General features: G+C 48.4%; 2 protein-coding genes across 3 annotated transcripts in view; both read right to left on the bottom strand.

The window, feature by feature from the left end:
• The window catches only part of LOC147111701 (NADP-dependent malic enzyme-like), a 251,482-nt gene that overhangs the window by 96,488 nt on the left and 127,082 nt on the right, over positions 1-27,912 (bottom strand). The gene's annotated exons all lie outside the window — the stretch shown is intronic.
• LOC147111702 (uncharacterized) lies at positions 22,350-27,456 on the bottom strand. Its single transcript, XM_085998811.1, has 2 exons — positions 25,813-27,456; positions 22,350-23,471 (listed from the first exon to the last, which is right to left on the bottom strand). The coding sequence occupies exons 1-2, from the start codon at positions 26,863-26,865 to the stop codon at positions 23,388-23,390; spliced, it is 1,137 nt and encodes a 378-aa protein (XP_085854937.1). The 5' UTR covers positions 26,866-27,456; the 3' UTR covers positions 22,350-23,387.

The raw sequence follows: 27,912 nt of genomic DNA, 5'->3' as shown, positions 1-27,912 counted from the left end.
GAGGATCACCAGACTATCTGGGTCACGCTCAAGATAGACGGAGTCCAAGTGAAAATGGAATTGGACACAGGATCAGCCCTAACAGTCATAAACCGAAGGGACTACAAGCGGCTATTCTCACATATACCCTTGAAAGCTACAGAGATTGTCTTGAAGACGTACACAGGGCAAAAAGTCCACCCCAAAGGGAAAATAAGGGTGAACGTGATATACAAAGGCCAGGAAATACCCAAAATGGACCTATATGTATTGCCAGATGGAGGACCACCACTACTAGGACGTGAATGGATCCGGAAGATACAATTAGATTGGCATTCCATACAGGCACTGAAGGTTGAGGCCAAAAAGGATGACGACGTCACACCTGGACGACTGTCAAAAATGCTAACTGACGCACAAGAAGTGTTCCAGGAGGGACTTGGAACACTAAAAGGCATAGCAGCGACGATTAAAATAGAGGAAAATGCAAGCCCAAAGTTTTTTTTTAAGGCCAGACCGACCAGCCGTCGAAGCAGAGCTGGAAGGTTTGGAACGTTCAGGAGTACTGTCCAAAGTGGACTGGAGCGAGTGGGCTACACCCATCGTTCCTGTAATGAAGAGGTCGTTGAGTAATACGCCTGGGGAACCAAAGAAGGTCCGCATCCGTGGGGATTTTAAGGTGATAGTGAACCCAGTCCTTCACATGGTACAATATCCGCTTCCACGGATTGAGGATATTTTTGCCTCGCTATCTGGAGGTAAACGCTTCACTAAGATTGATCCGGCCCAGGCGTACCTGCAAATGGAGGTAGAAGAAGCCTCAAAACAATACCTCACGATCAACACTCATAAAGGTCTCTACCAATACAACCGGCTGGTGTTCGGGGTAGCATCGGCTCCGGCTATTTGGCAAAGGGCAATGGATCAAGTCCTGCAAGGGATTCCAGGGACCCAGTGTTATTTGGACGACATCCTGGTCATGGGCGAAAATGACAGTGATCACCTCGCCAACCTGGAGAAGGTGCTCACTAGATTAAAGGAATATGGGCTACGAGCTAATCGCCACAAGTGCGAGTTTTTCCAGAAGCAGATCTCGTATTGTGGCCACGTTATTGATGAAGAGGGGTTACATAAGTCCCCTGAAAAGATTGAGGCAGTAGTCAAGGCTCCAGCACCGGAAAATGTGTCACAACTGAGGTCGTTCCTCGGGCTGGTGAACTACTACCATAAGTTCTTACCAAATTTGTCTACAGTATTACACCCACTGAACACCCTACTGCAAACGGGGGTACCATGGAAGTGGAATGACAAATGTAAACGAGCTTTCCAGAAGTGCAAAGAATTGATCACATCAAAAGAGGTGTTGGCCCATTTCAACCCAGCACTACCAATTCGGTTGGCGTGTGATGCATCACCCTATGGTATTGGAGCGGTGCTGTCGCACAAATTCCCAGACGGGTTGGAGAGGCCAGTAGCCTTTGCGTCTCGGTCACTAACCTCAGCCGAGCACAACTACGCCCAGATTGACAGGGAGGCCCTTAGCCTAGTATGGGGAGTAAAAAAATTCAACCACTATCTGCATGGGCAGAAGTTCACCTTGCTGACTGACCACCAACCACTTGTCTCCATCTTTAATCCAAAGAAGGGCGTTCCGGTGATGACTGCACAACAGCTACAAAGATGGTTCCTTTTTCTAGGGGCGAACCAATATGAAATAGAGTATAAGGGCACGAAACAGCATGGAAACACTGATGGGCTATCACGCCTGCCACTGCCTACTGTGGAGGAAGCACCAGCAGTGGACCCTATCGAAATATTTTATTCGTCGATAATTGAACGCTTGCCAGTAACTAACGCGGATATAGAGAAGGAGACCCGAAATGATCCGACACTGTCTCGGGTATATCATTTGACGGTGAAGGGATGGCCAACACATGGCAACTCACTGTTGCCAGCATTCTCATCCAGAAGAGAACAGCTGTCAGTATGCCAGGGGACAGTGATGTGTGGATCCTGAGTGGTAATTCCACCCAAGTTAAGGGAGAAAGTTGATTATTATTATTATTATTATTATGAGCTTCACGAAGGCCATCTGGGAGGGGTGAAAATGAAAAGCCTTGCTAGGGCTTATGTGTGGTGGCCGGGGATCGATCAACAAATCGAGGACCTAACAAAGAGCTGCTCAGGATGCCAGAAGGTCCAAAATGCACCACCACATGCCACTCTACACCCATGGGAGTGGCCCTCCTCTCCATGGCAACGGGTGCATATTGATTTTGCTGGTCCAGTCATGGACTCAATGTTCTTAATAGCAGTGGATGCGCACTCGAAATGGCCTGAGGTGATCAAAATGTCCTCCACCACTACAGAGAAAATGATTGCAGTCCTACGGACCATATTTGCCAGGAACGGCTTGCCAGAGCAGATTTGCTCTGATAACGGACCACAGTTTGTGTCCGAAGAGTTTCGGAAATTTATGAGAAGGAATGGGGTAAGGCATTACACATCCGCCCCGTATCATCCAGCCACAAATGGATTGGCTGAGAGGTTCGTACAAACCTTTAAAAAGGCAATAAGGGCCATGTGCAATGATGACATTCCACTACAGCATAAGGTGGACAATTTCCTGTTCGCCTACAGAAATGCGACACATGCAGTTACCAACCAGACCCCGGCCATGATGTTCTTTAACCGAAGGTTGAGATCTTGTCTGGATTTGCTCAGGCCAAACGTGCGAAGAAATGTTGAGGATAAGCAATTCCAGCACATCAATGAGAAGCCGACAAGGAGCTTCAATGTAGGACAACCAGTCTTGGCCCGCGACTACCGAACAGAGAAATGGCAACCTGGAACGATATGCACACAGCAGGGGCCACTAATGTACACAGTGGATATCGGGGAGAACATTGTGAGACACCACGTCGACCAGATCCTAGAATCACAGGAACGAATCAACCCCATGTCTCGCGTACCTGGGGATGAACCCGACATACTGGTAGCATCTACCCCAGAAACAGTAGCAGCAGAACCTGACGAACTAACCGACGAAAGAGGGCCAGAATCGCCTCCGCACCAAGAACAAGAACCTCAGGAAAGGCGCTATCCAGAAAGGATCAGGAAGCCGCCCCAAAGACTGAATCTATAAATGGACTATTTCAGTTTAATGTGCATGTTAAAGTGTTAACTGTTATTTGAATGTTATGGGTACTGTTAATCTAAAAGGGGAGGAATTGTAGTGTATGTACCTTTAAGAGAGAACTACTTTTACAGCTCCTGTATACTGTAGTACCGGCAGTGACCACACCTGTATATAAGCCTTGAGCAGGCATCTGTACCGTCAGTCTTTAGACTACTCTCCTCCAGTAAACACCTGTTGATTGTTAATGTACAGCTTCCGTCTAGTTATTGGAAAACACCATACTTTAAGATTCACGGATTCAACAAGCGGAAGCCAAGTGCAGGCAACGCAAGGAGCACACGTCAACCCAAGCACCCCACCCACCCGCCCCTTCAACCACTGTCTGCCCCACCTGTGACAGAGACTGTAGGTCCCGCATTGGACTAATCAGTCACCTGCGCACTCATTTTTAATGTGGAAGCAAGTCATCCTCGGTTCCGAGGGACTGCCTAAGAAGAGAGAAGTCCCAGCTGCCAATTTGGGTACACAGGAATAATAGATGATAACAGTGCTAACCACTATGCCACCCTGTTCGGTTTCCCCAGCTATATCCATCGCGACCGGGGCTCATCGTTTATGAGCGACGAACTCCGTCAGTACCTGCTAACTAGGGGTATTGCCACAAGCAGGACCACCAGTTACAACCCCCGGGGGAACGGACAGGTGGAAAGAGAAAATGCGACAGTTTGGAAGGCCGCCCTGCTAGCCTTAATGTCTAGGGGCCTTCCAACCTCCCGCTGGCAGGATGTGCTCCCCGATGCGCTCCACTCTATTCGGTCACTGCTCTGCACTGCCACTAACGCCACCCCTCATGAGAAAATGTTTGTCTTCCCAAGGAAGTCCACATCGGGGACATCGCTACCCGCCATGGCTGACGTCCCCAGGGCCGGTCCTACTGAGAAGGCACGTGAGGACCCATAAAACGGACCCCCTGGTCGAGAGGGTCGACCTCCTCCACGCCAACCCCCAGTATGCTTACATTGCATACCCGGACGGGCGGGAGGACACAGTCTCCATAAGAGACCTTGCACCCTCGGGGGCCGCAGTAACCCACTACCACCCCCCCCCACGATCCGATATCCAGCCCCAGCAGACGGCAGGCCTGGGCCCCGCGACCCGCTCGACATCTACGATGGTGGCATAGTGGTTAGCACTGTTGCCTCACAGCGCCAGGGACCCGGGTTCGAATCCGGCCTCGGGTGACTGTCTGTGTGGAGTTTGCACATTCTCCCCGTGTTTGCGTGGGTTTCCTCCGGGTGCTCCGGTTTCCTCCCACAGTCCAAAGATGTGCAGGTTAGGTTGATTGGCTATGATAAAATTGACCCTTAGTGTTAGGGGGATTAAATACGTGGGGCTACGGGGATAGGGTGGGATATGTGTTGGTGTAGGGGTTACGGGGATCGGGTGGGATATGTGTCGGTGCAGGCTCGATGGGCCGAAATGGCCTCTATCTGCACTGTGGGGTTTCTGTGATTCTGTGATAACATCAGAGTGGCAGCTACCTCATCTGAGAAGAGCTCCAAAATGCCCATGGCAGAAGTGAAGACAAATCACTGACAAAAATAGGACACCAATGATGTAGAAGCATATCTGCAATACAAATGGAGTGCTCATTGCATCAGCTGTAATGACTACTTCTATGGCAGTGTAGCAATATGTGTAACATTGATATAGTTGCCATTCATTAAGGCAAATTTGTCACAGAATTTATGGAGAATTTCAAAGTCAACCTAATATATCTACAAATTATTCTGAGCAAATGCTCAGCCATGGGCAAGGGGTGGGTGGGGAGGACTCGCCTTTGCGCACCTTTTGATAGATCTTTGTGGAAATGCATTGGCAGATACTTTGGAGCAGGCTACCTCAGAGTGTAGTGGGTAACATGGGCAGAAAATATTAAAAGGTTTTTTTTAAATGATGTCAAAAAGGGGAATTACATTTGGACTGTACAAGAATGGATGAAGTACCAAAAAAGGAGTTTACACATTACATATGTGCTCTTACTCTTTCTTATACAAACAGAAATACACCCAATCTTCTGGCATGATTTTCTTAAATATTTAGTTCTAAAACAGTTCCAGTACCTTTGATCCAATTATTTCCTAAGATGGTTGTCTTGGCTCCAGAACCCACAATGAACTCTGCATAGCCCACTATCAGAACCAAAGTAAAGCATAAGCTAGTTCTGTTCCAGTCCATAATCTTCATCTCTGTAGATCCCATCTTCACTTTCCCACCTCTCATGCCATACATTTATTCTACATTACCTGCACAGAGATCATTTTTAAGGTGAATACTTTAACTCATACGCAAGTTATTCAGCACTGCTACATACAAAGAAGCAGCTTAGTAGTGAGTCATTCAAGGCCAAGTAGAAACAAGCACTGCAAACTTGTACAGTAATTCGGAATGAGTTAAAACTGGAAATTGCTGCAATAATAAATTACTAAAATTAGAGAGCCAGCTAAATGACAGCTGAAAGTCCATTAGGGAGTGCTTGGAGGCATCACTTCATAAGTGTTCTGAAATGAAAACAGATAATATTTATAGTTTTGACCACACAAACTATAAACATTTTAAAAGAGGGGAAAAATGCTGCTGGCTTGGCACTTACACAAATTAAGTATTGAATTATAAAGGTCAATGAGACTGCTCAAGTCATGCACCTTGGCACCCGTACAATACCCACATAGATACAGACCCCACCTAAACTGTAACTGCTTGCATAATTGGTGCTCTGCACTGTTTCCAGGCAACAAAGACTCATTGTTACATTTGAATCTGCCATTCAAACCATGCTTCGTTGTGTATGCAAAATATCCAAATAAAACCTTGGGTAGTTTAAAAGGAGACAGAATTTAGTCACAAACCATATAAACAGAGGTCATGTGAGGGGACTATGCAACCTGAATGACTAAATATTCACTGTCCTTGTTCTGAAGAGCAAAAGAAAAACAAGAATCCACAGTAAACAATGGCCCAGAATTTGCTGGAGCCGGACACCTAGGACCTTAGTGAACGATGGACCCAACAGGGCATTTCCTTAACCAATGAGATTTAAGGATACAGAACGAAACAGTAATGATGGAGAAGGAAATAGGGTGAATGAGAGTTAACTTAGATACAGAAAGAGAAATAAAAAGAGGGATAGAAAAACTGAATTAAGAGAGAGAGAAAAGAGACAAAGGAAAAGCAAAAAATTTTAAATTTTAAAAACCTCTAGGAACAATTTACTACCTACCGGAGACTCCACAGTTTCAATTGTTCCCGTTCTAGGCCGCAGACGTTGTGTGGTATTGCAGGAACATAAATCTCGTTATTAAAAGGGTCCTTACGTCGTTAAATATCAGCCCTAACTTTCTGCGGCGAGGTTAATTCATTTTAATAGCACAATGCAGCAATTTCTTGAAACAAACGGGGAGGTTGACAGCGAGCCCCCGGTTTCACGAGGCTAACGGTGGAGTGGCACAAATCGTCCAGCAACTTGTGGTGATTCACCAATCACAGTCTATCTCTTCCTCATCACAAACTGCTGGGTTTTTAAACCCCATCCTAATAACAGCATGTGCATTAAACTTGCCGTTATTTTCCCAGCAAATACTGTGCCAATATTACTGCCTATGTTTCTCGGTCACTCTCCACAATTGCATTCTCTGCCTTTTTTTTTGTTTTAAAATTGTCCACTCCTGCTGGCACCATGAGAACTGTGCTGAGAAATGAAAACAAAACTTCACCAGTATGTGAGTTGCTGTCACCCTGAAAGGCAGATGTTCCATGTCAATTTGTTTCACAATATGCAAAGAAGCACAAGATCTCAAACTCAGGACATATAATGATTAGGTTAGAGGCACCAATTGAACTGTTAATACAGGAGAAGTAACCGGTGCTTCCTAACTGCCTCTTCTACTTACCTGTCACAGACCAAGAGGTCGGGGGGGCAAGCTGTTGCTCGTCTGCTGCCCATACTCCCCTCAATCAGCCACTCGGAGGCAGATGAAAGCAGTCACTGTTTCTCCGATTTTCTGTCTGTCCCTGTGGCGAGATACTTGGCCTCTGCTTAATCTGTTCCCAGTAACATGGTCAGGACAGAGTGGCATGATGTGAACCTGTGTCCCACCTCTGATGTCCTTGTGTTAGTGCTCCAATGTACCAAGCCACATAAGCAACGGTAGTAAGATTTGCTTTTGCAAAAGAAAATAACAGGAGGCTTGTGATCAGCAGTACACTGAATTCAGAGACAGTAAGTATCCATAGAGTTAAAAACCAATCACTTGGAAACACTGTTGAGAACACAAGATCAAACATTGAACATGAAGATCAAAGTTTATGTTCAATGTGTGTTCAGCATTACCACAGATGTTACTGATGATACCAGATCATTCAAACCTGCACTATTATTAAATGCATCAAATCCTGCATAATCTTTGGTAAGAAAAATAAGGAGGTCACATATTACTTGGAAAATACAAGTCTAAATGGGGTAGAAGAACAAAGGGATCTCCGAGTACAAATACACGAATCACTAACAGTAGCGACTCAGGTTAATAAGGCCATACAAAAAGCAAACCAAGCACTAGAGTTTATTTCTGGAGGGACAGAATTGAAAAGTAGAGAAGGTATGCTAGACTTGTATCGAACCTTGGTTAGACTACATTTGGAGTACTGTGTTACAATTCTGGTCACCATATTATAAAAAGGATATAGAGGCACTGGAGAGGGTTCAAAAAAGATTTACAAGGATAATACCAGAAATGCGAGGTTATACCTATCAGGAAAGGATGAACAGGCTGGGTCTTTTTTCTTTTGAAAAGAGAAGGCTCAGGGGTGACCTAATAGAGGTCTTTAAATTTCTGAAAGGTTTTGATAGAGTAAATACAGAGAGAATGTTTCTCCACTTGTGGGGAAGAGCAAAATTAGAGGTCATCAATATAAGATAGTCACCAACAAATCAAATAGGGAATTCAGAAGAAACTTCTTTACCCAGTGGTGAGAATGTGGAACTCGCTACCATAGGGAGTGGTTGAAGCAAATAGTATAGATGCATTTAAGGAGAGGCTAGATAAGAATATGAGAGTGAGAAGGGAATAGAGGGTTATACTGATAGAGTTAAATGAGGAAAGGCGGGAGGAGGCTCGAGTGGAGCATAAACGCCGGCATGAACTGGTTAGGCCGAATGGCCTGCTTCTGTGCTGTATATCCTATGTAATCCTTTCATCCCAGTTATAGAAACATTTGTATAAAGGGTTTCAAACCAGAGATTCTTGTATCTTGTAAAACATCCAAAATCATGTAAAACAGTAAACATACTACACATACACAGATTGAAGGCAAATACAGGGTACAGGGTGAATAAAGGCTTTCCCAAACTGAATGGTCTATATACAGTTCAGGAACTTTGTATCGGGCTAAACAACAGCCATTTAATAATGGCTATCTACAGTGCCACAGTTTGAGAATACTGTATACAGCATAATGTGCGGTTCCACAAATTTACAAGAAGCCAGTGTAACATACTTCACAAATGTAGAACAGTCCCACAAACAAAAATATTAATAATGATGGGAAAGCAGAATTAAACAGCAACACAAGCGTTTGGACAGAAATGTTAGCACTCAAACTCTACAAACATAGTACTTGAGTTTCATGGACTAGGGATGCTGTTCTACTGTTCTTCTTGGTCCAGCCCGGCTAGCAGCATTTGAAAGCAAAGGGATCAAGCAGTGTAGAGTTCTATTGCCTTTTAACGCAGCATGGCGTAGAGGAACGGCAGAGTTATGTGCATATTGATTTCATGGCAAACGAGGAGTGCTAATTACTGGCACCCTCCTGCAGGTGTGATTTCTAATGAAAAAGGGGAGCCAAATGGATCCATCTGTACTGGCAGCAATTACACAGGCATTGGTATGAAGTGAAAACCACGGAGGGAGGGTGGGCTCGCTTACATCAGTCCAGCTGGAACCAACAGTATCATATTGTTGATCTGGTGCTGGGTGGATGAAACCCCAGTGCATCACTCGCTGCAGGAAAGTAGCAGCGCCAGACTAGTAAAAGAAGTGTGTGAGATGTCTGCCAGATTTTATACTGTGGCTTTATGTACATCAAGAATGTAACTGAAACTGGAAAATTCATTTAGAATCCTCGGCAGAAATCAGGGAGAGAAGAATTTCCCCCTCTTTTCCTCTGGGCGGAACTCAAATCCTGGTCCCAAGGGTGAAACCAGAATGCTTCAAAACTGTATCAATATACTGCACCACCTAAGTGCCTTATATATTTGCTTGGGTTACAGTAAAACAAAACTCATCATTTTTAAGTGTCACTTAACAAATGAGAGCGAGAAACACCTTTTTTGGAACATTTTACAAGAAAAACTATTTAGCTTACATTTCCCCACATTGGTGCAGTGGATTCCACCCTCAGAAAATGCAGATGTTAACCAGTCTCAGATCTGTTTGCAAACTGAAAAGGAGAAATGACACCTTTGTCTAGACAGAGGGTTAACCCTGTTGTTCAATCCATCACTCTTACTTTTAGGTTGTTAGTTTTGGTGCTAAGTGACAAGCACAGATAGAACTATTTCAGTTATCTGCAGTCCTAGCTGATGGTTCGCCTTGTATTGTAACAAAAACAGACAAAAAACCCCCAAACAAAGCATCGCAAGAAATTAAGACCGACAGCTGCGTGATCCCTAGAGGAACAAGATTCCAATGCAGAAGTATCCATGAAGAATCTCTTGGAAGTTAAACAAAAACATTTACTGTTGAAGAATGAATGCAGGGATTAGCTTGGCCTGCAAGAGCAATACTAAATTGTAATATTTCCCAAAATTCAGAATGGATTGCTTTGAGTTTAATGCTCATATGTACAAACAATGAAGTGTTTTACTGTTAAAAGTTCCATTTATTTCTTAAAATGCTTTTTAGTCCACAGACTGCTTGAAGTCCAAAGATCTTGTAAAGTAGATTAACGTACCATTTAACATTATTCAAATAAGATCCATTTACTCAGCTAGTTTACAGCTTTCAGTTCATTCAAGGATAGCTTGGTAGCCATGGTGCAGAAAGTGTGTAACATTGGTGATTCTTATTAACACCATGTTGGCCTGGAGGTTGTTTGAAGCGGAGTAAAAAGATCTTAGGAAATGGCAAAGATATATAACCTGAGTTTACCATTTTGCAATAATTTTGCTAGTTTCTTCTCCTCATTAACTGGTGTGTCTCGCACATCATACACCAATCACTATTTATAAGTGTGAAGTCAATCCTTCACCTTGCTTTTGCCATTGCTGCTTTTGAGCCAGATGCCAGAAAGTGCACTGGAGAATGATCCATCAAATTTTCCCTGGCTTCATTCTGCATTGCTGCAAACTAATCATAAGACGTAGGAGCAGGAGTAGGTAATTTGGCCCCTCGAGCCTGCTCCGCCATTCAATAAGATCATGGCTGATCTGATCTTGGACTCAACTCCACTGCCCTGCCCTCTCCCCATAACCCTTGACTCCCTCACCTTTCAAAAATCTGTCTACCTCCACCTTAAATATATTCAATGACTCCGCCTCCACAGCTCTCTGGGGAAGAGAATTCCAAAGATTCACGACCCTCAGAGAAGAAATTCCTCCTCATTTCCAATTTAAAAGGGTGCCCCCTTATTCTGAAATTATGCCCCCTAGTTCTAGATTCCCCCACGAGGGGAAACATCCTCTCTGCATCTACCATGTCAAGCCCCTTCAGTAAACAGCAGCGGGAGTCCAGGAGAGCGCGTGACCTCGGCAGCAGTAAACAGCAGCGGGAGCCCAGGAGAGTGCGAGACCTCAGTGGCAGTAAACAGCAGTGGGAGCCCAGGAGAGAGCGAGACCTCGGCGGCAGTAAACAGCAGCGGGAGCCCAGGAGAGCGCGAGATCTCGGCGGCAGTAAACAGCAGCGGGAGCCCAGGAGAGAGCGAGACCTCAGTGGCAGTAAACAGCAGTGGGAGCCCAGGAGAGAGCGAGACCTCGGCGGCAGTAAACAGCAGCGAGAGCCCAGGAGAGCGCGAGACCTCGGTGGCAGTAAACAGCAGCGGGAGCCCAGGAGAGCGCGAGACCGCGGTGGCAGTAAACAGCAGTGGGAGCCCAGGAGAGAGCGAGACCTCGGCGGCAGTAAACAGCAGTGGGAGCCCAGGAGAGAGCGAGACCTCGGCGGCAGTAAACAGCAGCGGGAGCCCAGGAGAGCGCGAGACCGCGGTGGCAGTAAACAGCAGCGGGAGCCCAGGAGAGTGCGAGACCTCGTGGCAGTAAACAGCAGTGGGAGCCCAGGAGAGAGCGAGACCTCGGCGGCAGTAAACAGCAGCGGGAGCCCAGGAGAGAGCGAGGCCTCGGCGGCAGTAAACAGCAGCGGGAGCCCAGGAGAGCGCGAGATCTCGGCGGCAGTAAACAGCAGCGGGAGCCCAGGAGAGAGCGAGACCTCGGCGGCAGTAAACAGCAGCGAGAGCCCAGGAGAGCGCGAGACCTCGGTGGCAGTAAACAGCAGCGAGAGCCCAGGAGAGCGCGAGACCTCGGCGGCAGTAAACAGCAGCGGGAGCCCAGGAGAGCGCGAGACCGCGGTGGCAGTAAACAGCAGCGGGAGCCCAGGAGAGTGCGAGACCTCGGTGGCAGTAAACAGCAGTGGGAGCCCAGGAGAGAGCGAGACCTCGGCGGCAGTAAACAGCAGCGGGAGCCCAGGAGAGAGCAAGGCCTCGGCGGCAGTAAACAGCAGCGGGAGCCCAGGAGAGCGCGAGATCTCGGCGGCAGTAAACAGCAGCGGGAGCCCAGGAGAGAGCGAGACCTCGGCGGCAGTAAACAGCAGCGAGAGCCCAGGAGAGCGCGAGACCTCGGTGGCAGTAAACAGCAGCGGGAGCCCAGGAGAGCGCGAGACCGCGGTGGCAGTAAACAGCAGCGGGAGCCGAGGAGAGAGCGAGACCTCGGCGGCAGTAAACAGCAGCGGGAGCCCAGGAGAGAGCGAGACCTCGGCGGCAGTAAACAGCAGCGGGAGCCCAGGAGAGCGCGTGACCTCGGCGGCAGTAAACAGCAGCGGGAGCCCAGGAGAGCGCGAGACCTCGGCGGCAGTAAACAGCAGCGGGAGCCCAGGAGAGCGCGAGACCTCGGCGGCAGTAAACAGCAGCGAGAGCCCAGGAGAGCGCGAGACCTCGGCGGCAGTAAACAGCAGCGAGAGCCCAGGAGAGCGCGAGACCTCGGCGGCAGTAAACAGCAGCGAGAGCCCAGGAGAGCGCAAGCGGCTACAAAGGACCGGTGTGTGTAAAGAAGTAAAAAGTAATCGAAGTGTGACGTCACCAGAAAGCAGGTAAGTGATTGGTTGGTAAGTATTTCTCGCTTTTTTTCCCAAACTTGGGCTTCTAAATTTAAGTGCCTTGGTGTAGATTAAAAGATATACGTACTCCAAAGTGACGCCGGAGCAGGGGAAGAAGCTGATTGGGGAGTAGTGGGTGAGTGTTTTGTTTTCTTCAATTTTAAGTCTATTTCTTTTAAGGTAGTTCATAGTTAAGGTAGTTCGGGAGAGCGAGAATCCAAGAGTTTAAATTTAAGGTAAGAGTTTTTTAATTAAAAGTATGACAGGGGACCTCAGTCCCTTGCGTTGCACGGCCTGCAGCATGTGGGTATTCCTAGACGCTTCTTGCAGTGAGGATGACCACATGTGCAGTAAGTGCCAACGGTTTGGTCAACTTGAGATCCGGTTTTCAGAGCTCAAGCATCAGCTGGAGGCACTACTTTGTATCCGCGAACTGAGAGTTACGTGGATAGCATGTTTTTAGACGTGGTCACCCCACAACTTAAGAAAGTGCAGTCAGAGAGGGAATGGGTGACCACCAGTCAGAAGAAGGGAGGCAGGCAGGTAGTCAGGAAAGCCCCAGAGTGCATCTCACTCAACAACTGTTTTTCTGTGTTGGAAAACGGTGAAAGTGACGGTTCCTCTGGGGAGTGCAGCCAGAGCCAAGTTCACGACACTGTGGGTGGCTCAGCTGCACCGGGGGGAGGAGTAAGAGTGGAAGGGCAATAGTGGTCGGAGACTCAATAGTGAGGGGGGCAGACAAGCGTTTCTGCGGCCACAGACGTGACTCCAGGATGGTATGTTGCCTCCCTGGTGCCAGGGTCAAGGATGTCACTGAATGGCTGCAGGGCATTCTGAAGGGGGAGGGCGAACAGCCAGAGGTCATGGTTCACATTGGTACCAACGACATAGGTAGAAAGAGGGATGAGGTCCTGCAACAAGAATTTAGAGAGCTGGGTAGCAGATTAAAAAGCAGGACCTCAAAGGTTGTAATCTCTGGATTACTCCAGGTGCCACGTGCTAGTGAATATAGGAATAGGAGGATAGAGCAGATGAATGCGTGCCTAAAGAGTTGGTGCAGGAGGGAGGGCTTTAGTTTCCTGGATCACTGGGTCTGCTTCTGGGGAAGGTGGGACCTGTACAAGTCGGACGGGTTGCACCTGAACCGGAACGGGACCAACATCCTTGCGGGGAGGTTTGCTGGTGCTGTTGGGGGCGGGGGGGGGGGGGTTTAAACTAACTTGGCAGGGGGATGGGATACGGAGTGGAACTATAGTAGGGGGTGATGCACAGCCAAATATAGAAGAAAAAACAAGTCAGTCTGGAAGGCAGAGCAAATATGTAACGGCACAAGGGAGTATGGCAAGGCTGGATGGCATTTATTTTAATACAAGGAGTCTTCCGAGTAAGGCAGATGTATTGAAGGTGTTAATGAACACATGGGAGTATGATATTGTTGCTATCACAGAGACATGGTTGAGGGAAGGGGCAGGACTGGCAGCTCAATATTCAGTACTAGCTGGGGTGCCCGGCGTTGCCCAGGCGTTTTTGTAAAACTGGTTATGAGACTGGTGGGCTGGTCACTCTCCTCTCCCCTCCCTCCCCCACTCCTCTCCCTGCCCCTCTCCTCTCCCTGCCCCTCTCCTCTCCCCGCCCCTCTCCTCTCCCCGCCCCTCCCTAGGAGATACGCCTAGGAGACCCTCCTAATCATAACCTTTCTTTTGATATTAATATATGTGTAGGTACGCTCTATAACTTTTGAGTGATGCCCGGACAGACAGACAGACAGAAGTATCCTTTTATTATATACTAGCTGGGGGGGCCCGGCATTGCCAGGGCCTTTTTGGGCCGCGCGGTTTACAGCAGGCCGCTGCCGCTCCCCCGCTCTGTGTCTCGAGGGGGGGGGGAAGGAGAGAGGGGGGGGGGAGGAGACCGCGGCCCCGAGTGCGGCCTAGTCCGAGTGCCGGATCCGCGGCCTTTCCTGGCCGCATCACTGCCACCGGCAGCCGGGGCGGGTCGCGTCATGTCGGGCTGACTCTGCCTGGACGGCGCACGCCAAGCCCACAACTGGGGGCCGCTCCCCTGATCAGGGGCCTGTCGGGCCGGCTGGTTGACTATCTGAAAAGACGGGCACTCGGTGCCCTCGCCGGGCCCTGCTTCCCCCTCACTCACTCCACAAATGGCAGACGAACGCCTTTCGCTGCGGACTCCAGGTGTCCGATTTCGGTCGGGGATGGCTCGTTGGAAAGCCCCGGTTTTCCCGGTCCCGCACTCACGGCAAGAGAGAGAGAGGGAAGGAGAGAGAGAGAGAGAGAGAGAGAGGGAAGAGAGAGAGAAGGAGAGAGTGAGGGAAGGAGATGCAGAAAAATCAAGATGGCCGAATTAATGGCAGTTTGAAAGATTAAGCCCCGCCCACAAACGCCATGAAACGCCCCCCATGACGCAGCGCGCTCCCCCCGTAGGATTGGTCAACCTTCACGTCACTCAATGCTAACGAGCGGATTCCCCCGTATGATTGTTCAACCATCACGTCACTCAACGCTAATTCCCCCGTAGGACTGGTCAACCGCTAATGAGCGGGCTAATGAGCGGAATTTTGAACGTTTTTTGTATACTGTCCGAACAAATTTTGTCTGACCAAAAAGTAAATACGCCTACGACGCTCCCCTAATCATAAGCTTTCTTTTGATATAACATATGTGTAGGTACACTCTATAACTTTTGAGTGATGCCTGGACATACACACAGACACAACGATCCTTATATATATATATATAAATATAAACTAGCTGAAGTGCCCGGCGGTGCCGAGGGTCTTTTGAGGGCATGTTGTTGTTGGAAGAGAGAGAGAGAGAGAGCGACTGGGGGGGGGGGGGGTGGAAGAGAGAGCGCGACTGGGGGGGAAGAGAGAGAGCGACTGGGGGGGGAAGAGAGAGCGCGCGACTAGGGGGAAGAGAGAGAGCGGCTGGGGGGGGAAGAGGGGGGGAAGGGAGGGGAGAGTGGGGGAGGGGAGGGGAGAGGGCGGGAGGAGCGGGGAGTCCCCGAGCCCCGCCCCCGATGTCCCGAGCCCCGCCGTCCCGAGCCCCGCCCTCCCGAGGCCCGATCTCACGAGGCCCGATCTCACTAGCCCCGCGCCTCGATCTCCCGAGCGCTGATCTCCCGAGCCCCGCCCCCCCGATCTCCCGAGGCTCGCCCCCCGCCCCCCGATCTCCGGAGGCCCGATCTCCTGAGCCCCGCCCCCCGCCCGAGCCGGCTTGAAGAGCAGAGAGAGAGACGCCGCCGCGCAACCTACCGCGTGAGGCCCGGCCGGACTTAAGTCACGCGCGCTGACTCCTGCCCCACCCGCCTTTACTAACATGGCGGCGGTGGCGACGCTCGGCTCAGGCCCGTCCCCTCCAGCCTTCACAAAGATGGCGGCGATCGCGAGCCGCTTGTTCAGCGCGACGGGAGGTGCCTAGCTCGGGCGTGGCTGGGCAACAGAGGCCCAGGCTTACAGGCCTGGAAAAACGGTTAAAGGTAGGAAAATTCTAGATGTTACAGAAAAGATTTACAAATTAATTAACTTTTTTAAAAAACCATTTGTGTTTTAAAAGCAACTTTTTTTTTGCTGGAAATGTAGATTTGAAAAGAAACATGCAGAAAGCGGGAAAAAAAAATGAAAAGTTTGGAATCAAGATGGCGGCGACTCACCTCGGTTCAGAACGATAAGGCCCGCCCACACACGCACCGATTGGTGGACCGTCAGGTAACCGAAGCGTAGGATTGGTCAATCGTCCCGTCACTCGACTCTAGGAGGGCCCGCCCGCACGCGCCAGGAACCCGCCCCCGCCACGCAGCGATTGGTCGACCGTCGGGTCGCTCGACCGTACGATTGGTCGACCTCGACGTCACTCGATGCTAATGAGCGGATAATGAGCGGAATGTTGAACGTTTTTTGGATACCGCGGGCGCAATTTTTGTCTCGCCGAAACGTAAATACGCTTATGACGGTTCTGGAATCGTAAGCTTTCTTTCGATGTAACACACGTGTAGGTACGCTCTATGACAGACAGATCGACCGCTTTATATATATGGATAGATAATAAATAGATAGAATCTTCAGGCGAGACAGAGGGGGGTGTAAAAGAGGAGGGGGTGTCGCAATATTAATCAAGGAGTCAATTACTGCAGTAAGGAGGGATGATATCTTAGCAGGTTCCTCTAATGAGGCCATATGGGTAGAACTTAAAAACAAAAAGGGGGCAAGCACTTTGCTAGGAATGTACTATAGGCCCCCAAACAGTCAGGGGGAGATAGAGGAACAGATATGTTGGCAAATCTCAGAGAAGTGTAGAAATAATAGGGTAATAATAGTAGGGGATTTCAACTTCTCCAATATTAACTGGGATAGTCAGAGTGTGAAAGACTTAGAGGGTGCGGAATTCTTAACGTGCATCCAGGAGAGCTTTTTGAGCCAGCATGTAGAAAGTCCTACAAGAGAGGGGGCGGTACTAGACCTAATTCTAAGGAATGTAGCCAGGCAAGTGGTAGACGTGTCAGTAGGAGAGCTTTTTGGTGACAGTGACCATAATTTGGTGAGATTTAAGGTAGTCATGGAAAAGGACAAAGATGGACCGGAAGTAAAGGTTCTAAATTGGGGGAAGGCCGATTTTAATATGATAAGGCAGGATCTGGCCAAAGTGGACTGGGATCAGCTACTTGTCGGAAAATCCACATCGGAGCAGTGGGAGTCATTCAGAAAGGAAAGAGAGTACAGCGCCAACATGTTCCCGTAAAGGTCAAGGGTGGGACCAACAAGTCCAGGGAACCCAGGATGTCAAGGGATATACAAGAATGGATTAGGAAAAAAAGGGAGGCTTTTGACAGATACAAAGGGCTAAAAGCAGTGGAAGCCCTAGAGGAGTATAGAAAGTGCAGGGGGGGTACTTAAAAAAAAAAAAATTAGGAGAGCAAAGAGGGGGCATGAAAAAACACTGGCGGGAAAAATAAAGGAAAATCCCAAGGTGTTTTATAAGTACATGAAGGGCAAGAGGATAACCAGGGAAAGAGTAGAGCCCATTCGGGACCAAAGTGGCAATCTGTGTGTCAAGCCGGAAAATGTAGGCGAGTTATTAAATGAATATTTTGCATCTGTGTTCACTATGGAGAAGGACGATGTAGGCATAGAAATCAGGCAGGGGGGTTGTGATATACTTGAACAAATTAGTATTGAGAGGGAGGAGATACTAGCGGTTTTAGTGGGCTTAAAAGTGGATAAATCCCCAGGCCCAGACGAGATGTATCCCAGGCTGCTGTGTGAGGCAAGGGAGGAGATTACAGGGGCTCTGACACAAATTTTCAGAACCTCTCTGGCCATAGGGAGGGGAGGGGGGGGGGGGGGGTGCCAGAGGACTGGAGGACAGCTAACGTAGTACCATTATTCAAGAAGGGTAGTAGGGATAAACCAGGGAATTACAGGCCAGTGAGCCTAACATCAGTGGCAGGGAAATTATTGGAAAAAATTCTGAGGGACAGAATTAGTCTCCACTTGGAGATGCAAGGATTAATCAAGGATAGTCAGCATGGCTTTGTCAGGGGGAGGTCATGTCTAACCAATTTGATTGAATTTTGAGGGGGTGACTACGTGTGTGGATGAGGGTAGTGCAGTTGATGTAGTCTACAAGGACTTCAGTAAGGCTTTTGACAAAGTTCCGCATGGGAGACTGGTCAAGAAGGTAAGAGCCCATGGGATCCAGGGCAATTTGGCACAATTGGATCCAAAGTTGGCTTAGTGGCAGGAGGCAGAGGGTGATGGTTGAAAGTTGTTTTTGTGACTGGAAGCCTGTGTTCAGTGGTGTATCGCAGGGATCGGTGCTGGGTCCCTTGCTGTTTGTAGTGTACATTAATGATTTAGATATGAATGTAGGAGTTATGATCAGTAAGTTCGCAGATGACACGAAAATTGGTGGAGTAGTAAATAGCGAGGAGGAAGCCTCAGGCTACAAGACGATATAGACGGGTTGGTGAGATGGACAGAACAGTGGCAAATGGAATTTAACCCTGAAAAGTGTGAGGTGATGCATTTTGGGAGGACTAACAAGGCAAGGGAATACACAATGAATGGTAGGACCCTAGGAAGGACAGAGGATCAGAGGGACATTGGTGTGCATGTACATAGATCCCTGAAGGCAGCAGGACAGGTAGATAAGGTGGTTAAAAAGGCATATGGGATACTTGCCTTCATTAGCCAAGGCATAGAATATAAGAGCAGGGAGGTTATGATGGAGCTGTACAAAACACTAGTTAGGCCGCAGCTGGAATACTGTGTGCAGTTCTGGTCGCCACACTATAGGAAGGATGTGATTGCATTGGAGAGGGTGCAGAGGAGATTCACCAGGATGTTACCTGGGCTGGAGCGCTTCAGCTATGAAGAGAGACTGGACAGGCTGGGGTTGTTTTCCTTAGAGCAGAGAAGGCTGAGGGGGGACCTGATTGAGGTGTACCTGATTGAGATGTACAAAATTATGAGGGGCATAGATAGGGTAGATAGAAAGGAACTTTTCCCCTTAGTAGAGGGGTCAATAACCAGGGGGCATAGTTTCAAGGTAAGGGGCAGGAGGTTTAGAGGGGATTTGAGGAAGAACTTTTTCACCCAGAGGGTGGTTGGAATCTGGAACTCACTGCCTGAAAGGGTGGTAGAGGCAGGAACCCTCACAACATTCAAGAAGCATTTAGATGAGCACTTGGACCAAGTGCTGGAAAATGGGATTAGAATAGATAGGGCTTGATGGCCGGCGCAGACACGATGGGCCGAAGGGCCTCTTTCTGTGCTGTATAACTCTATGACTATGAGAATCTTGTATGTTTTAATAAGATCCCCTCTCATTCTTCTAAACTCCAATTAGTATAGGCCCAACCTGCTCAACCTTTCTTCATAAGACAACCCCTTCATCTCCGGAATCAACCTCGTGAACCTTCTCTGAACTGCCTCCAATGCAAGTATATCCTTCCTTAAATAGGAAGACCAAAACTGTACGCAGTACTCCAGGTGTGGTCTCACCAACGCCCTGTACAGTTGTAACAGGACTTCCCTGCTTTTATACTCCATTCCCTTTGCAATAAAGGCCAACATTCATTTGCCTTCCTAATTACTTGCTAGCTAACGTTTTGTGATTCATGTACAGGGACCCCCAGATCCCGCTGTACCTCAGCATTTTGTAATCTCGCTCCATTTAAATAATAATTTGCTTTTTTATTTTTCCTACCAAAGTGGATAACCTCATTTTCCCACATTAAACACCATCTGCAAGATTTTATCCCACTCACTTAGCCTATCTATATCCCTTTGGAGATTCTTTGCATCCTCCACACAATTTACTTTCCCACCTATCTTTGTACCATCAGCAAATTTGGCTACATTACAATCGGTCCCTTCATCCAAGTCATTAATATAGATTGTAAATAGTTGAGGTCCCAGCACTGATCCCTGCGGCACCCCACTAGTTACAGATTGCCAACCTGAAAATTACCTATTTATCCCAACTCTGTTTTCTGTCAGTTAGCCAATCCTCTATCCATGCTAATATATTACCCCCAACCCTGTGAGCTCTTATCTTGTGTGGCACATTATCGAATGCCTTCTGGATATCCAAATACACGACATCTACTGGTTCCCCTTTATCCATCAAGCTCGTTACATCCTCAAAGAACTCCAGCAAATTTGTCAAACGTGATTTCCCTTTCATAAAACCATGCCGACTCTGCTTGACCATATTATGATTTTCTAAATGTCCTGCTACCACTTCTTTAATGATGGACTCCAGCATTTTCCCAATGACAAATGTTTGGCTAACTGGTCAACAGTTGCCTGCTTTCTGTCTCCCTCCTTTCTTAAATAGGGGCGATACATTAGCAGTTTTCCAGTCCGCTGGGACCTCTCCAGAATCCAAGGAATTTTGGTAGATTACAACCAATGCATCCACTATCTCTGCAGCCACCTCTTTTAAGACTCTAGGATGCAGGCCATTGGGTCCAAGGGACTTGTCCACCTTTAGTTTGCCTAGTACTTTCTCTCTCTCTAGTAATAGTTTTAAGTTCCCCCTTCCCTATAGCCCCTTGATTATCCATTACTGGAATGCTTAGTGTCTTCTACCGTGAAGACCGATACAAAATATTTGTTCAAAGTCTCTGCCATTTCCCATTATTAATTCCCCAGACTCATCCTCTAGTGGACCAACCTTTATTTTAGCTACTCTCTTCCTTTTTATATATCTGTAGAAGCTCTTACTGTCTATTTTTATATTTCTTGCTAGCTTACTCTCATAAGCTACCTTCTCTCTTTTTTAGTCATCCTCTGCTGTATTTTTTAAAATTTCCCAATCCTCTGGCCTTTCACTATTCTCGCAACATTGTATGCTTTTGTTTTCAATTTAATACCATCCTTTACTTCCTTAGTTAGCCACGGATGGTTCATCCTTCTCTTAGAGCCTTTCTTTCTCACTGGAATATATCTTTGCTGAGAGTTATGAAATATCTCCTTAAATGTTTGCCACAACTTTTCTACAGTCTTACCCTGTAATATATTTTCCCAGTCCACTTTAACCAAGTCTGCCTTCATAACTTTGTAATTACCTTTGTTTAAGTTCAGGACACTAGTTTGAGACCTAGCTTTCTCACCCTCAAACTGAATTTGAAATTCTACCATGCTATGATCACTCTTCCCAAGAGGATCCTTCACTTTGAGATCATTAATTAATCCAGCCTCACTACACATTACCAGATCTAAAATAGTCTTCTCCCTGGTTGGTTCCACAACATACTGTTCCAAGAAACCATCTTGTATACACTCTAAGAGCTCTTCCTCAAGTCTATCTTTGCCAATTTGCTTTGTCCAATCAATATGAAGACTAAAATCTCCCATGATTATAGTCGTATGTTTCTTACAAGCCTCTATTATTTCTTGATTTATACTCTGTCTTACAGTGTGGCTACTGTTTGGAGGCCTGTAGACCACTCCCACCAGTGACTTCTTAACTTTATTATTTCTTATCTTCACCCAAACTGATTCTACGTCTTGATCTTCTAGGCCAATATCATTTCTCATTACGGCACTGATCTCATCCCTTATTAACAGAGCTACACCATCTCTTTTTCCTTTCTGCCTATCCTTACGAAATGGCAAATACCCCTGAATGTTCAGTTCCCAGCCTTGGTCACCTTGCACCCACATCTCTGTAATGGCTGTCAGATCATACCCATTTATTTCTATTCTAATCAGCTGTTGCCTACGTGGGTACAATTACAAGGTAGAGCCTATGTGACACCACTCCATGGTACAGCAGGAATCTAAATTAATTACAGAATGCACATTTTTTAAATGTCGTAAACTTGCACAAATTAATTTTATTCATGCTCAGAATGCAAAACAAAAGTCAGGCTTCTGATGCTGCAGAAACACTGAAGTTTAGTGGAATTTACACTTGGAGGACTCGGATGCTTCACCCTTGAGCCATGAACAGTATCAGTTAAAATTACTTGGTATATTTTGCAATGTTTCTGTTGCAACACATACTTTATCTTAATTTTACACAGATTAGAATAACCGAATTTAAGACATCCTCAGGTCAGGCAAGATGGAAGAAGGGTTGTGTGAATTGTGACCGTACAGGGAAGGCTGTCCCTTATAAACATTGTTCAGTTACAAATCACACTATTGAACTCTGAAGAGAGATAAAGAGGTAAAATGACTAAAGAGCTAAATGACTGCAGAGCATCACTTAGAGGTAATCTGTTGTGATGGGCTTACACTGTACCTTTGTGCAAAGATGAATGACTATACAAAATGCAGGGCAGAAACCATTTTGCCCAGCAGAAAGTATTACAAATTTAAAAAGGGGCTATCAAATTATTCACTGATCTGATGTACAAACTGAACAGTTATTAAAATTTGAATTGTGATTGCCTTCCCTGGTGGGTAAAGGCATCATCCAGCGTACTAAACCAGAAGGTCCCAGGATCATGCCGAATTTGTGCGGAATTAGCTGCTGTCAACTGGGAAACAGTAGGGTCACTGCAATTGGCCACAATGTCTAGACTAGGTGGATATAACAAAAGGAGAAGAAAAGAAACAGGACTGGGTTTGATGGTGGTGCCCTTCACAGCCAAACAGCTTGTTGCTGGCACTTCAAAGTGAAAGCGCATGAAGACAATGATGCACTATCAATTGCTACAAAAGACTGGAGATTGAGAAAGTAATAAACAGGCTTTTATTACCAAAGAACAGAGCATGCCTCTTGTGGTTGCCTGGTATCCAAAAGGGCCGGAGGCTTCTGAGCAGCGACCTTTATACCCAGCCATGAGGGTGGAGCCAGGGGCGGAGTCAGCTGAGGCATGCACAGACAAGTACAACAATATGCAAGAGTGAACAACAGTACTAACAGTGAACAACAGTACTAACAACAGTGGTGAACAACAATACTAACAACAGTGGTTTACCACATTCACCCCTTGTTTAGAATTGAGTCCGGCAGGGTGAAGTGCACTAAAAATTTGTGTACTGAAGTCTATCAGGAGGCCTTGTAAGCCGTCCTGAGCGTCGCAGCAGCGGCGGTGATGGTGCAGCATCCAACGGTGAACCCGGTGTCTCGTTCAGAGGAGGTGTAGCAGGTGGCAGACCCTGGGGCTGCTGCATGCCGTCTACAGGGGTCAGAGCATGGGTAATGGGAGGTAGCGATGGTGGTCTCTCAGAGGCACCCGAAGGTGCGAGGTCTCGTGCGGGGACTGTGTCCTGGGGGTAGGCAGGAGTAGCGGTGGGTGGCGAAGAGGGTGTTTCAGGAGCGCCTGCAGGTGCGAGGTCTCGAATGGAGACTGTGTCCTCCCGCCCGTCCGGGTACACCACGTAAGCATACTGCGGGTTGGCGTGGAGGAGGCTCACCCTCTCGACCAGGGGGTCTGCCTTATGGGTCCTCACGTGCTTCCGCAGTAGGACGGGACCTGGAGAAGTCAGCCATGTTGGTAGCGAAATCCCCGACGTGGACTTCCTGGGGAAGGAGAACATTCTCTCGTGAGGAGTGGCATTGGTGGGTGTACAGAGCAGCGACCGAATGGAATGGAGCGCCGCAGGGAGGACCTCCTGCCAGCGGGAGGTCGGAAGGCCCTTAGATTTTAAGTTTAAAAGGACTGCCTTCCAGACTGTCGCATTCTCCCTTTCCACCTGGCCGTTACCCCGGGGGTTGTAGCTGGTGGTCCTGCTTGTAGCAATGCCTCTCGCGAGCAGGTACTGCCGAAGTTCGTCGCTCATAAAAGATGAGCCCCTGTCGCTATGGATATAGCTAGGGAAACCGAACAAGGCGAAGAGGTCATTCAGACATTTAATGACCGTGGTACTGGTCATGTCCGAGCAAGGGATGGCAAACGGGAAACGGGAGTACTCATCAATTATATTGAGGAAGTACACATTGCGGTCAGAGGAGGGGAGGGGCCCTTTAAAATCGATGCTCAGCCGCTCGAAGGGGCGCGTGGCTTTGATCAGGCTCGCTCTGTCTGGCCTATAAAAATGCGGCTTGCACTCAGCACAGATCTGGCAGTTCCTGGTCATGGTCCTGACCTCCTCGATGGAGTAGGGCAGGTTACGGGATTTGATAAAAATGGAAGAACCTGGTGACCCCCGGGTGGCAGAGGTCATTGTGGAGGGTCTGTAGTCTATCAACCTGCGCGTTGGCGCACGTACCACGTGATAGGGCATCTGGGGGCTCATTGAGTTTCCCGGGCCGGTACAAGATATCGTAATTGTAGGTGGAGAGTTCGATTCTCCACCTTAAGATCTTGTCATTCTTGATTTTGCCCCGCTGCTTATTATGAAACATAAAAGCCACTGAACGCTGGTCAGTGAGCAGGGTAAATCGTTTTCCGGCCAGGTAATGCCGCCAATGTCGCACGGCTTCCACAATGGCCTGGGCCTCCTTTTCGACAGAGGAGTGTCGAATCTCGGGGCCCTGGAGGGTCCTTGAGAAAAAGGCCACGGGTCTCCCCGCCTGGTTAAGGGTTGCAGCTAGGGCAAAGTCGGATGTGTCGCTCTCCACTTGAAAAGGGAGGGACTCATCCACAGCGTGCATTGTGGCCTTCGCAATGTCTCCTTTTATGAGAGTGAAGGCTGCACAGGCCTCTGCTGTCAGGGGGAAGGAGGCGGACTTGATGAGGGGTCGGGCTTTATCCGCATAGTTGGGCACCCACTGAGCATAGTAAGAGAAAAACCCCAGGCATCTCTTCAGTGCTTTCTGGCAGTGGGGGAGGGGGAGCTCCATAAGGGGGCGCATTCTATCGGGGTCTGGGCCGATGACTCCGTTCTCCACTACGCAGCCAAGAATAGCGAGGCGCGTAGTACGAAACATACATTTGTCTTTGTTATATGTGAGATTCAGCCGCTGGGCCGTCCGGAGGAATTTCTCTAGATTAACGTCGTGGTCCTGCTGGTCGTGGCCGCAGATGGTGACGTTGTCTAGATATGGGAAAGTGGCCTGGAGCGCGTTCTGGTCAACCATCCGGTCCATCTCCCGTTGGAAGACAGAAACTCCGTTGGTGACGCCGAAGGGAACTCTGAGAAAGTGATAGAGCCGACCGTCAGCTTCAAAAGCTGTGTACTGGCGGTCCTCAGCCCTGATGGGGAGCTGGTGGTATGCCGACTTCAGATCAATCGTCGACAACACCCGGTATTGTGCTATCTGATTGACCATGTCAGATATGCGGGGGAGTGGATATGCATCCAGCTGGGTGTAGCGGTTGATCGTCTGGCTGTAGTCAATAACTAGGCGCTGTTTGCCGCCAGCCTTCACCACCACCACTTGTGCTCGCCATGGGCTATTGCTGCTCTCGATAATCCCTTCCTTCAGGAGTCTCGCTACCTCGGATTTAATGAAACCCCTATCCCCGGCACTGTAACGCCTACTTTTGGTAGCGATGGGCTTACAGTCGCGGGTGAGGTTAGCGAACAAGGAGGGGGGGGGAGACTTTAAGGGTGGAGAGGCTGCAAATGGCGCGCGGCGGGCGATTTAAAAACTGCTGGCTGCAGACTGTGAGAGGGGGGAGGGGTCCACCATACGCTAAAGTGACACTCTTAAGGTGGCACTGAAAATCCAACCCCAGTAGGACGGCAGCGCAGAGATGGGGCAGGACCAGAAGTTTAAAATTTTTGTATTCAGTACCCTGCACTGAAAAAGTCACCATACAGTAGCCACCGACGTCCGCTGACTGGGCTTTGGAAGCCATAGAGATGCGATGGCGCGTCGGCAGGACCGGGAGAGAGTAACTGCGCACCGTGTCGGGGTGTATAAAACTCTCCGTGCTCCCGCTGTCAAAAAGGCAGGTAGTGGCGCGGCCGTTTACCGTAATGTCCATCATGGACCTGGACAGTTGATGCGGGAGAGATTGATCCAGCGTCACGGAAGCCAGCGTATGTTCAAGCGTGTCGATGCGGTCGTCCGATGAGGCGGTGGTGGAGTCCGGGTCCCCCGTAACCGAAGTCGGAGGCGTCCAAGATGGCGGACAAAATGGCGGCGCCCACGGTCCCGATCCCCACGCGGCTGGGGGAGCCCAAGATGGCAGACAAGATGGCTGCGCCCACGGTTCGCACACAGCGCTGCTGGCGTTAGCGGTCTTCCCTTTGCAGGCGCTAACGTAGTGACCTTTCTTCCCGCAGCCGGAGCAGGTAGCATTCTTCGCGGGGCAGCGTGCTCTAGGGTGTTTAGCTTGGCCACAAAAATAGCATTTTTGTGCCTTGGACATCGCTGCAGCAGTCGGAGGTGGCGGTCCCATGGCCCAAGATTGCGGCGTCCACGGCGCGGGGCGATGAGGGGAGAAAGCGTCCATATTTCTGTGGGCCGCGTCGAGTGAGAGCGCGAGGGACACTGCCTTTGTCAGGTCTATTTCACCCTTCTCCAGCAGCCTCTGCCGGGAGTAGTCGGACCTTAGACCCGCAACGAAAGCGTCTCGTATCAGTCCCTCCACATGTGCCGCGGCCGATACTTCCTTGCAGTCGCAGCCACGTCCGAGTACCCGCAGTGCCCGTAGGAAGGCTTCCACCGATTCCCCGGGCTGCTGTCTGCGAGATCTTAAAAGGTGCCTGGCATAGACCGTGTTAACCGGGCGTGCATACTGCCCTTTCAGTAGGTCGATAGCCGCCGCGTAGGTCGTCGCATCTTGGATTAAAGTATAGACTTGGTGGCTCACCTTCGAGGCCAGGATTTTCAGTTTATTTTCATCAAGAGTCACGGTCGAGGCTTCCAGATACGCCTCAAAGCAACGCAGCCATTGTGCGAATTTAGTCGACGAACCCGCTTCTTGGGGGTCTAGGTCCAGGCATGTTGGTCTGAGGGCTCGCAGCAGCGCCTGCTGCTCAGCGTTTTGCGCCATCGGTTGATCAGCATCCGCAGCCAACATTTAACTTTGGTAATAAAATTGATGCACTATCAATTGCTACAAAAGACTGGAGATTGAGAAAGTAATAAACAGGCTTTTATTACCAAAGAACAGAGCATGCCTCTTGTGGTTGCCTGGTATCCAAAAGGGCCGGAGGCTTCTGAGCAGCGACCTTTATACCCAGCCATGAGGGTGGAGCCAGGGGCGGAGTCAGCTGAGGCATGCACAGACAAGTACAACAATATGCAAGAGTGAACAACAGTACTAACAGTGAACAACAGTACTAACAACAGTGGTGAACAACAATACTAACAACAGTGGTTTACCACAGACAATTCGGGGAAAGATTAAGTTGCTGAATCATGGGAATAAAAAACATTAAAATCAGAGGTACAAATCTGCAATTTCATGCAAAGTTTTAATATGCTGCAGATTTTGTGCATAATTTATATAGTGGCATGACTGAACGACTGCCAAATCAGCAGAAGATCATGGTTGAGTTTTACACCAATGTAACCAACACAACAGATTTAAGACAATAGCAAAATACTGCAGATGCTGGAAATCCAAAATAACAACAAAAAACGCTGGAAAAACTCAGCAGGCCAGGCAGTATCCGTGGAGAGAGAAACAGAGTGAGCTAACGTTTCAGGTCGAAGACCTTTCGTCAGAACTGGTGAAAGGTCTTCGACTTGAAACGTTAACTCTTTCTCCCTCCACGGATGCTGCCTGGCCTGCTGAGTTTTTCCAACAGATTTAAGAGCTCTCTTAGACCCTGCAACCTACATTTTAAGGATGTATATTTGGTGCTGAAATGCCACAGTTGTTGTGTATGTGCCTTTAAGAGAAGAACTGATTCTATACTGCAGTACCAGCAGTGACCACCCCTGTATATAAAGCCATAGCAGGCTTCTGTATTTCAGTCTTGAATTACTCTCTGTTCAGTAAATACCTGTTTTATTGTTCTCCTGCAGTCTGAGTCTTATTGATCCTCGGACACTACACTGGCGACGGGCAGGTTTGAACTCACCTGCAGTACTGCATCACCTCACGGGGATCTTTTCCCTG

Source organism: Somniosus microcephalus, chromosome 10, assembly GCF_052327205.1.
Source record: "Somniosus microcephalus isolate GS21.2 chromosome 10, FLI_Smic_1.0, whole genome shotgun sequence".
Classification (NCBI taxonomy): Eukaryota; Metazoa; Chordata; class Chondrichthyes; order Squaliformes; family Somniosidae; genus Somniosus; species Somniosus microcephalus.
This window is presented reverse-complemented; position numbering and strand designations above follow the sequence as displayed.

Bases quoted from the DNA above. Each gene is read 5' to 3' on its own strand.
- LOC147111702 (XM_085998811.1), bottom strand. From the start codon at position 26,865: ATGTTGGCTGCGGATGCTGATCAACCGATGGCGCAAAACGCTGAGCAG. The intron at 23,472-25,812 runs GTAAACGGCCGC...CTCCTTCCCCAG, and splicing joins GGTCCATGATGGACATTACG to GAAGTCCACGTCGGGGATTT.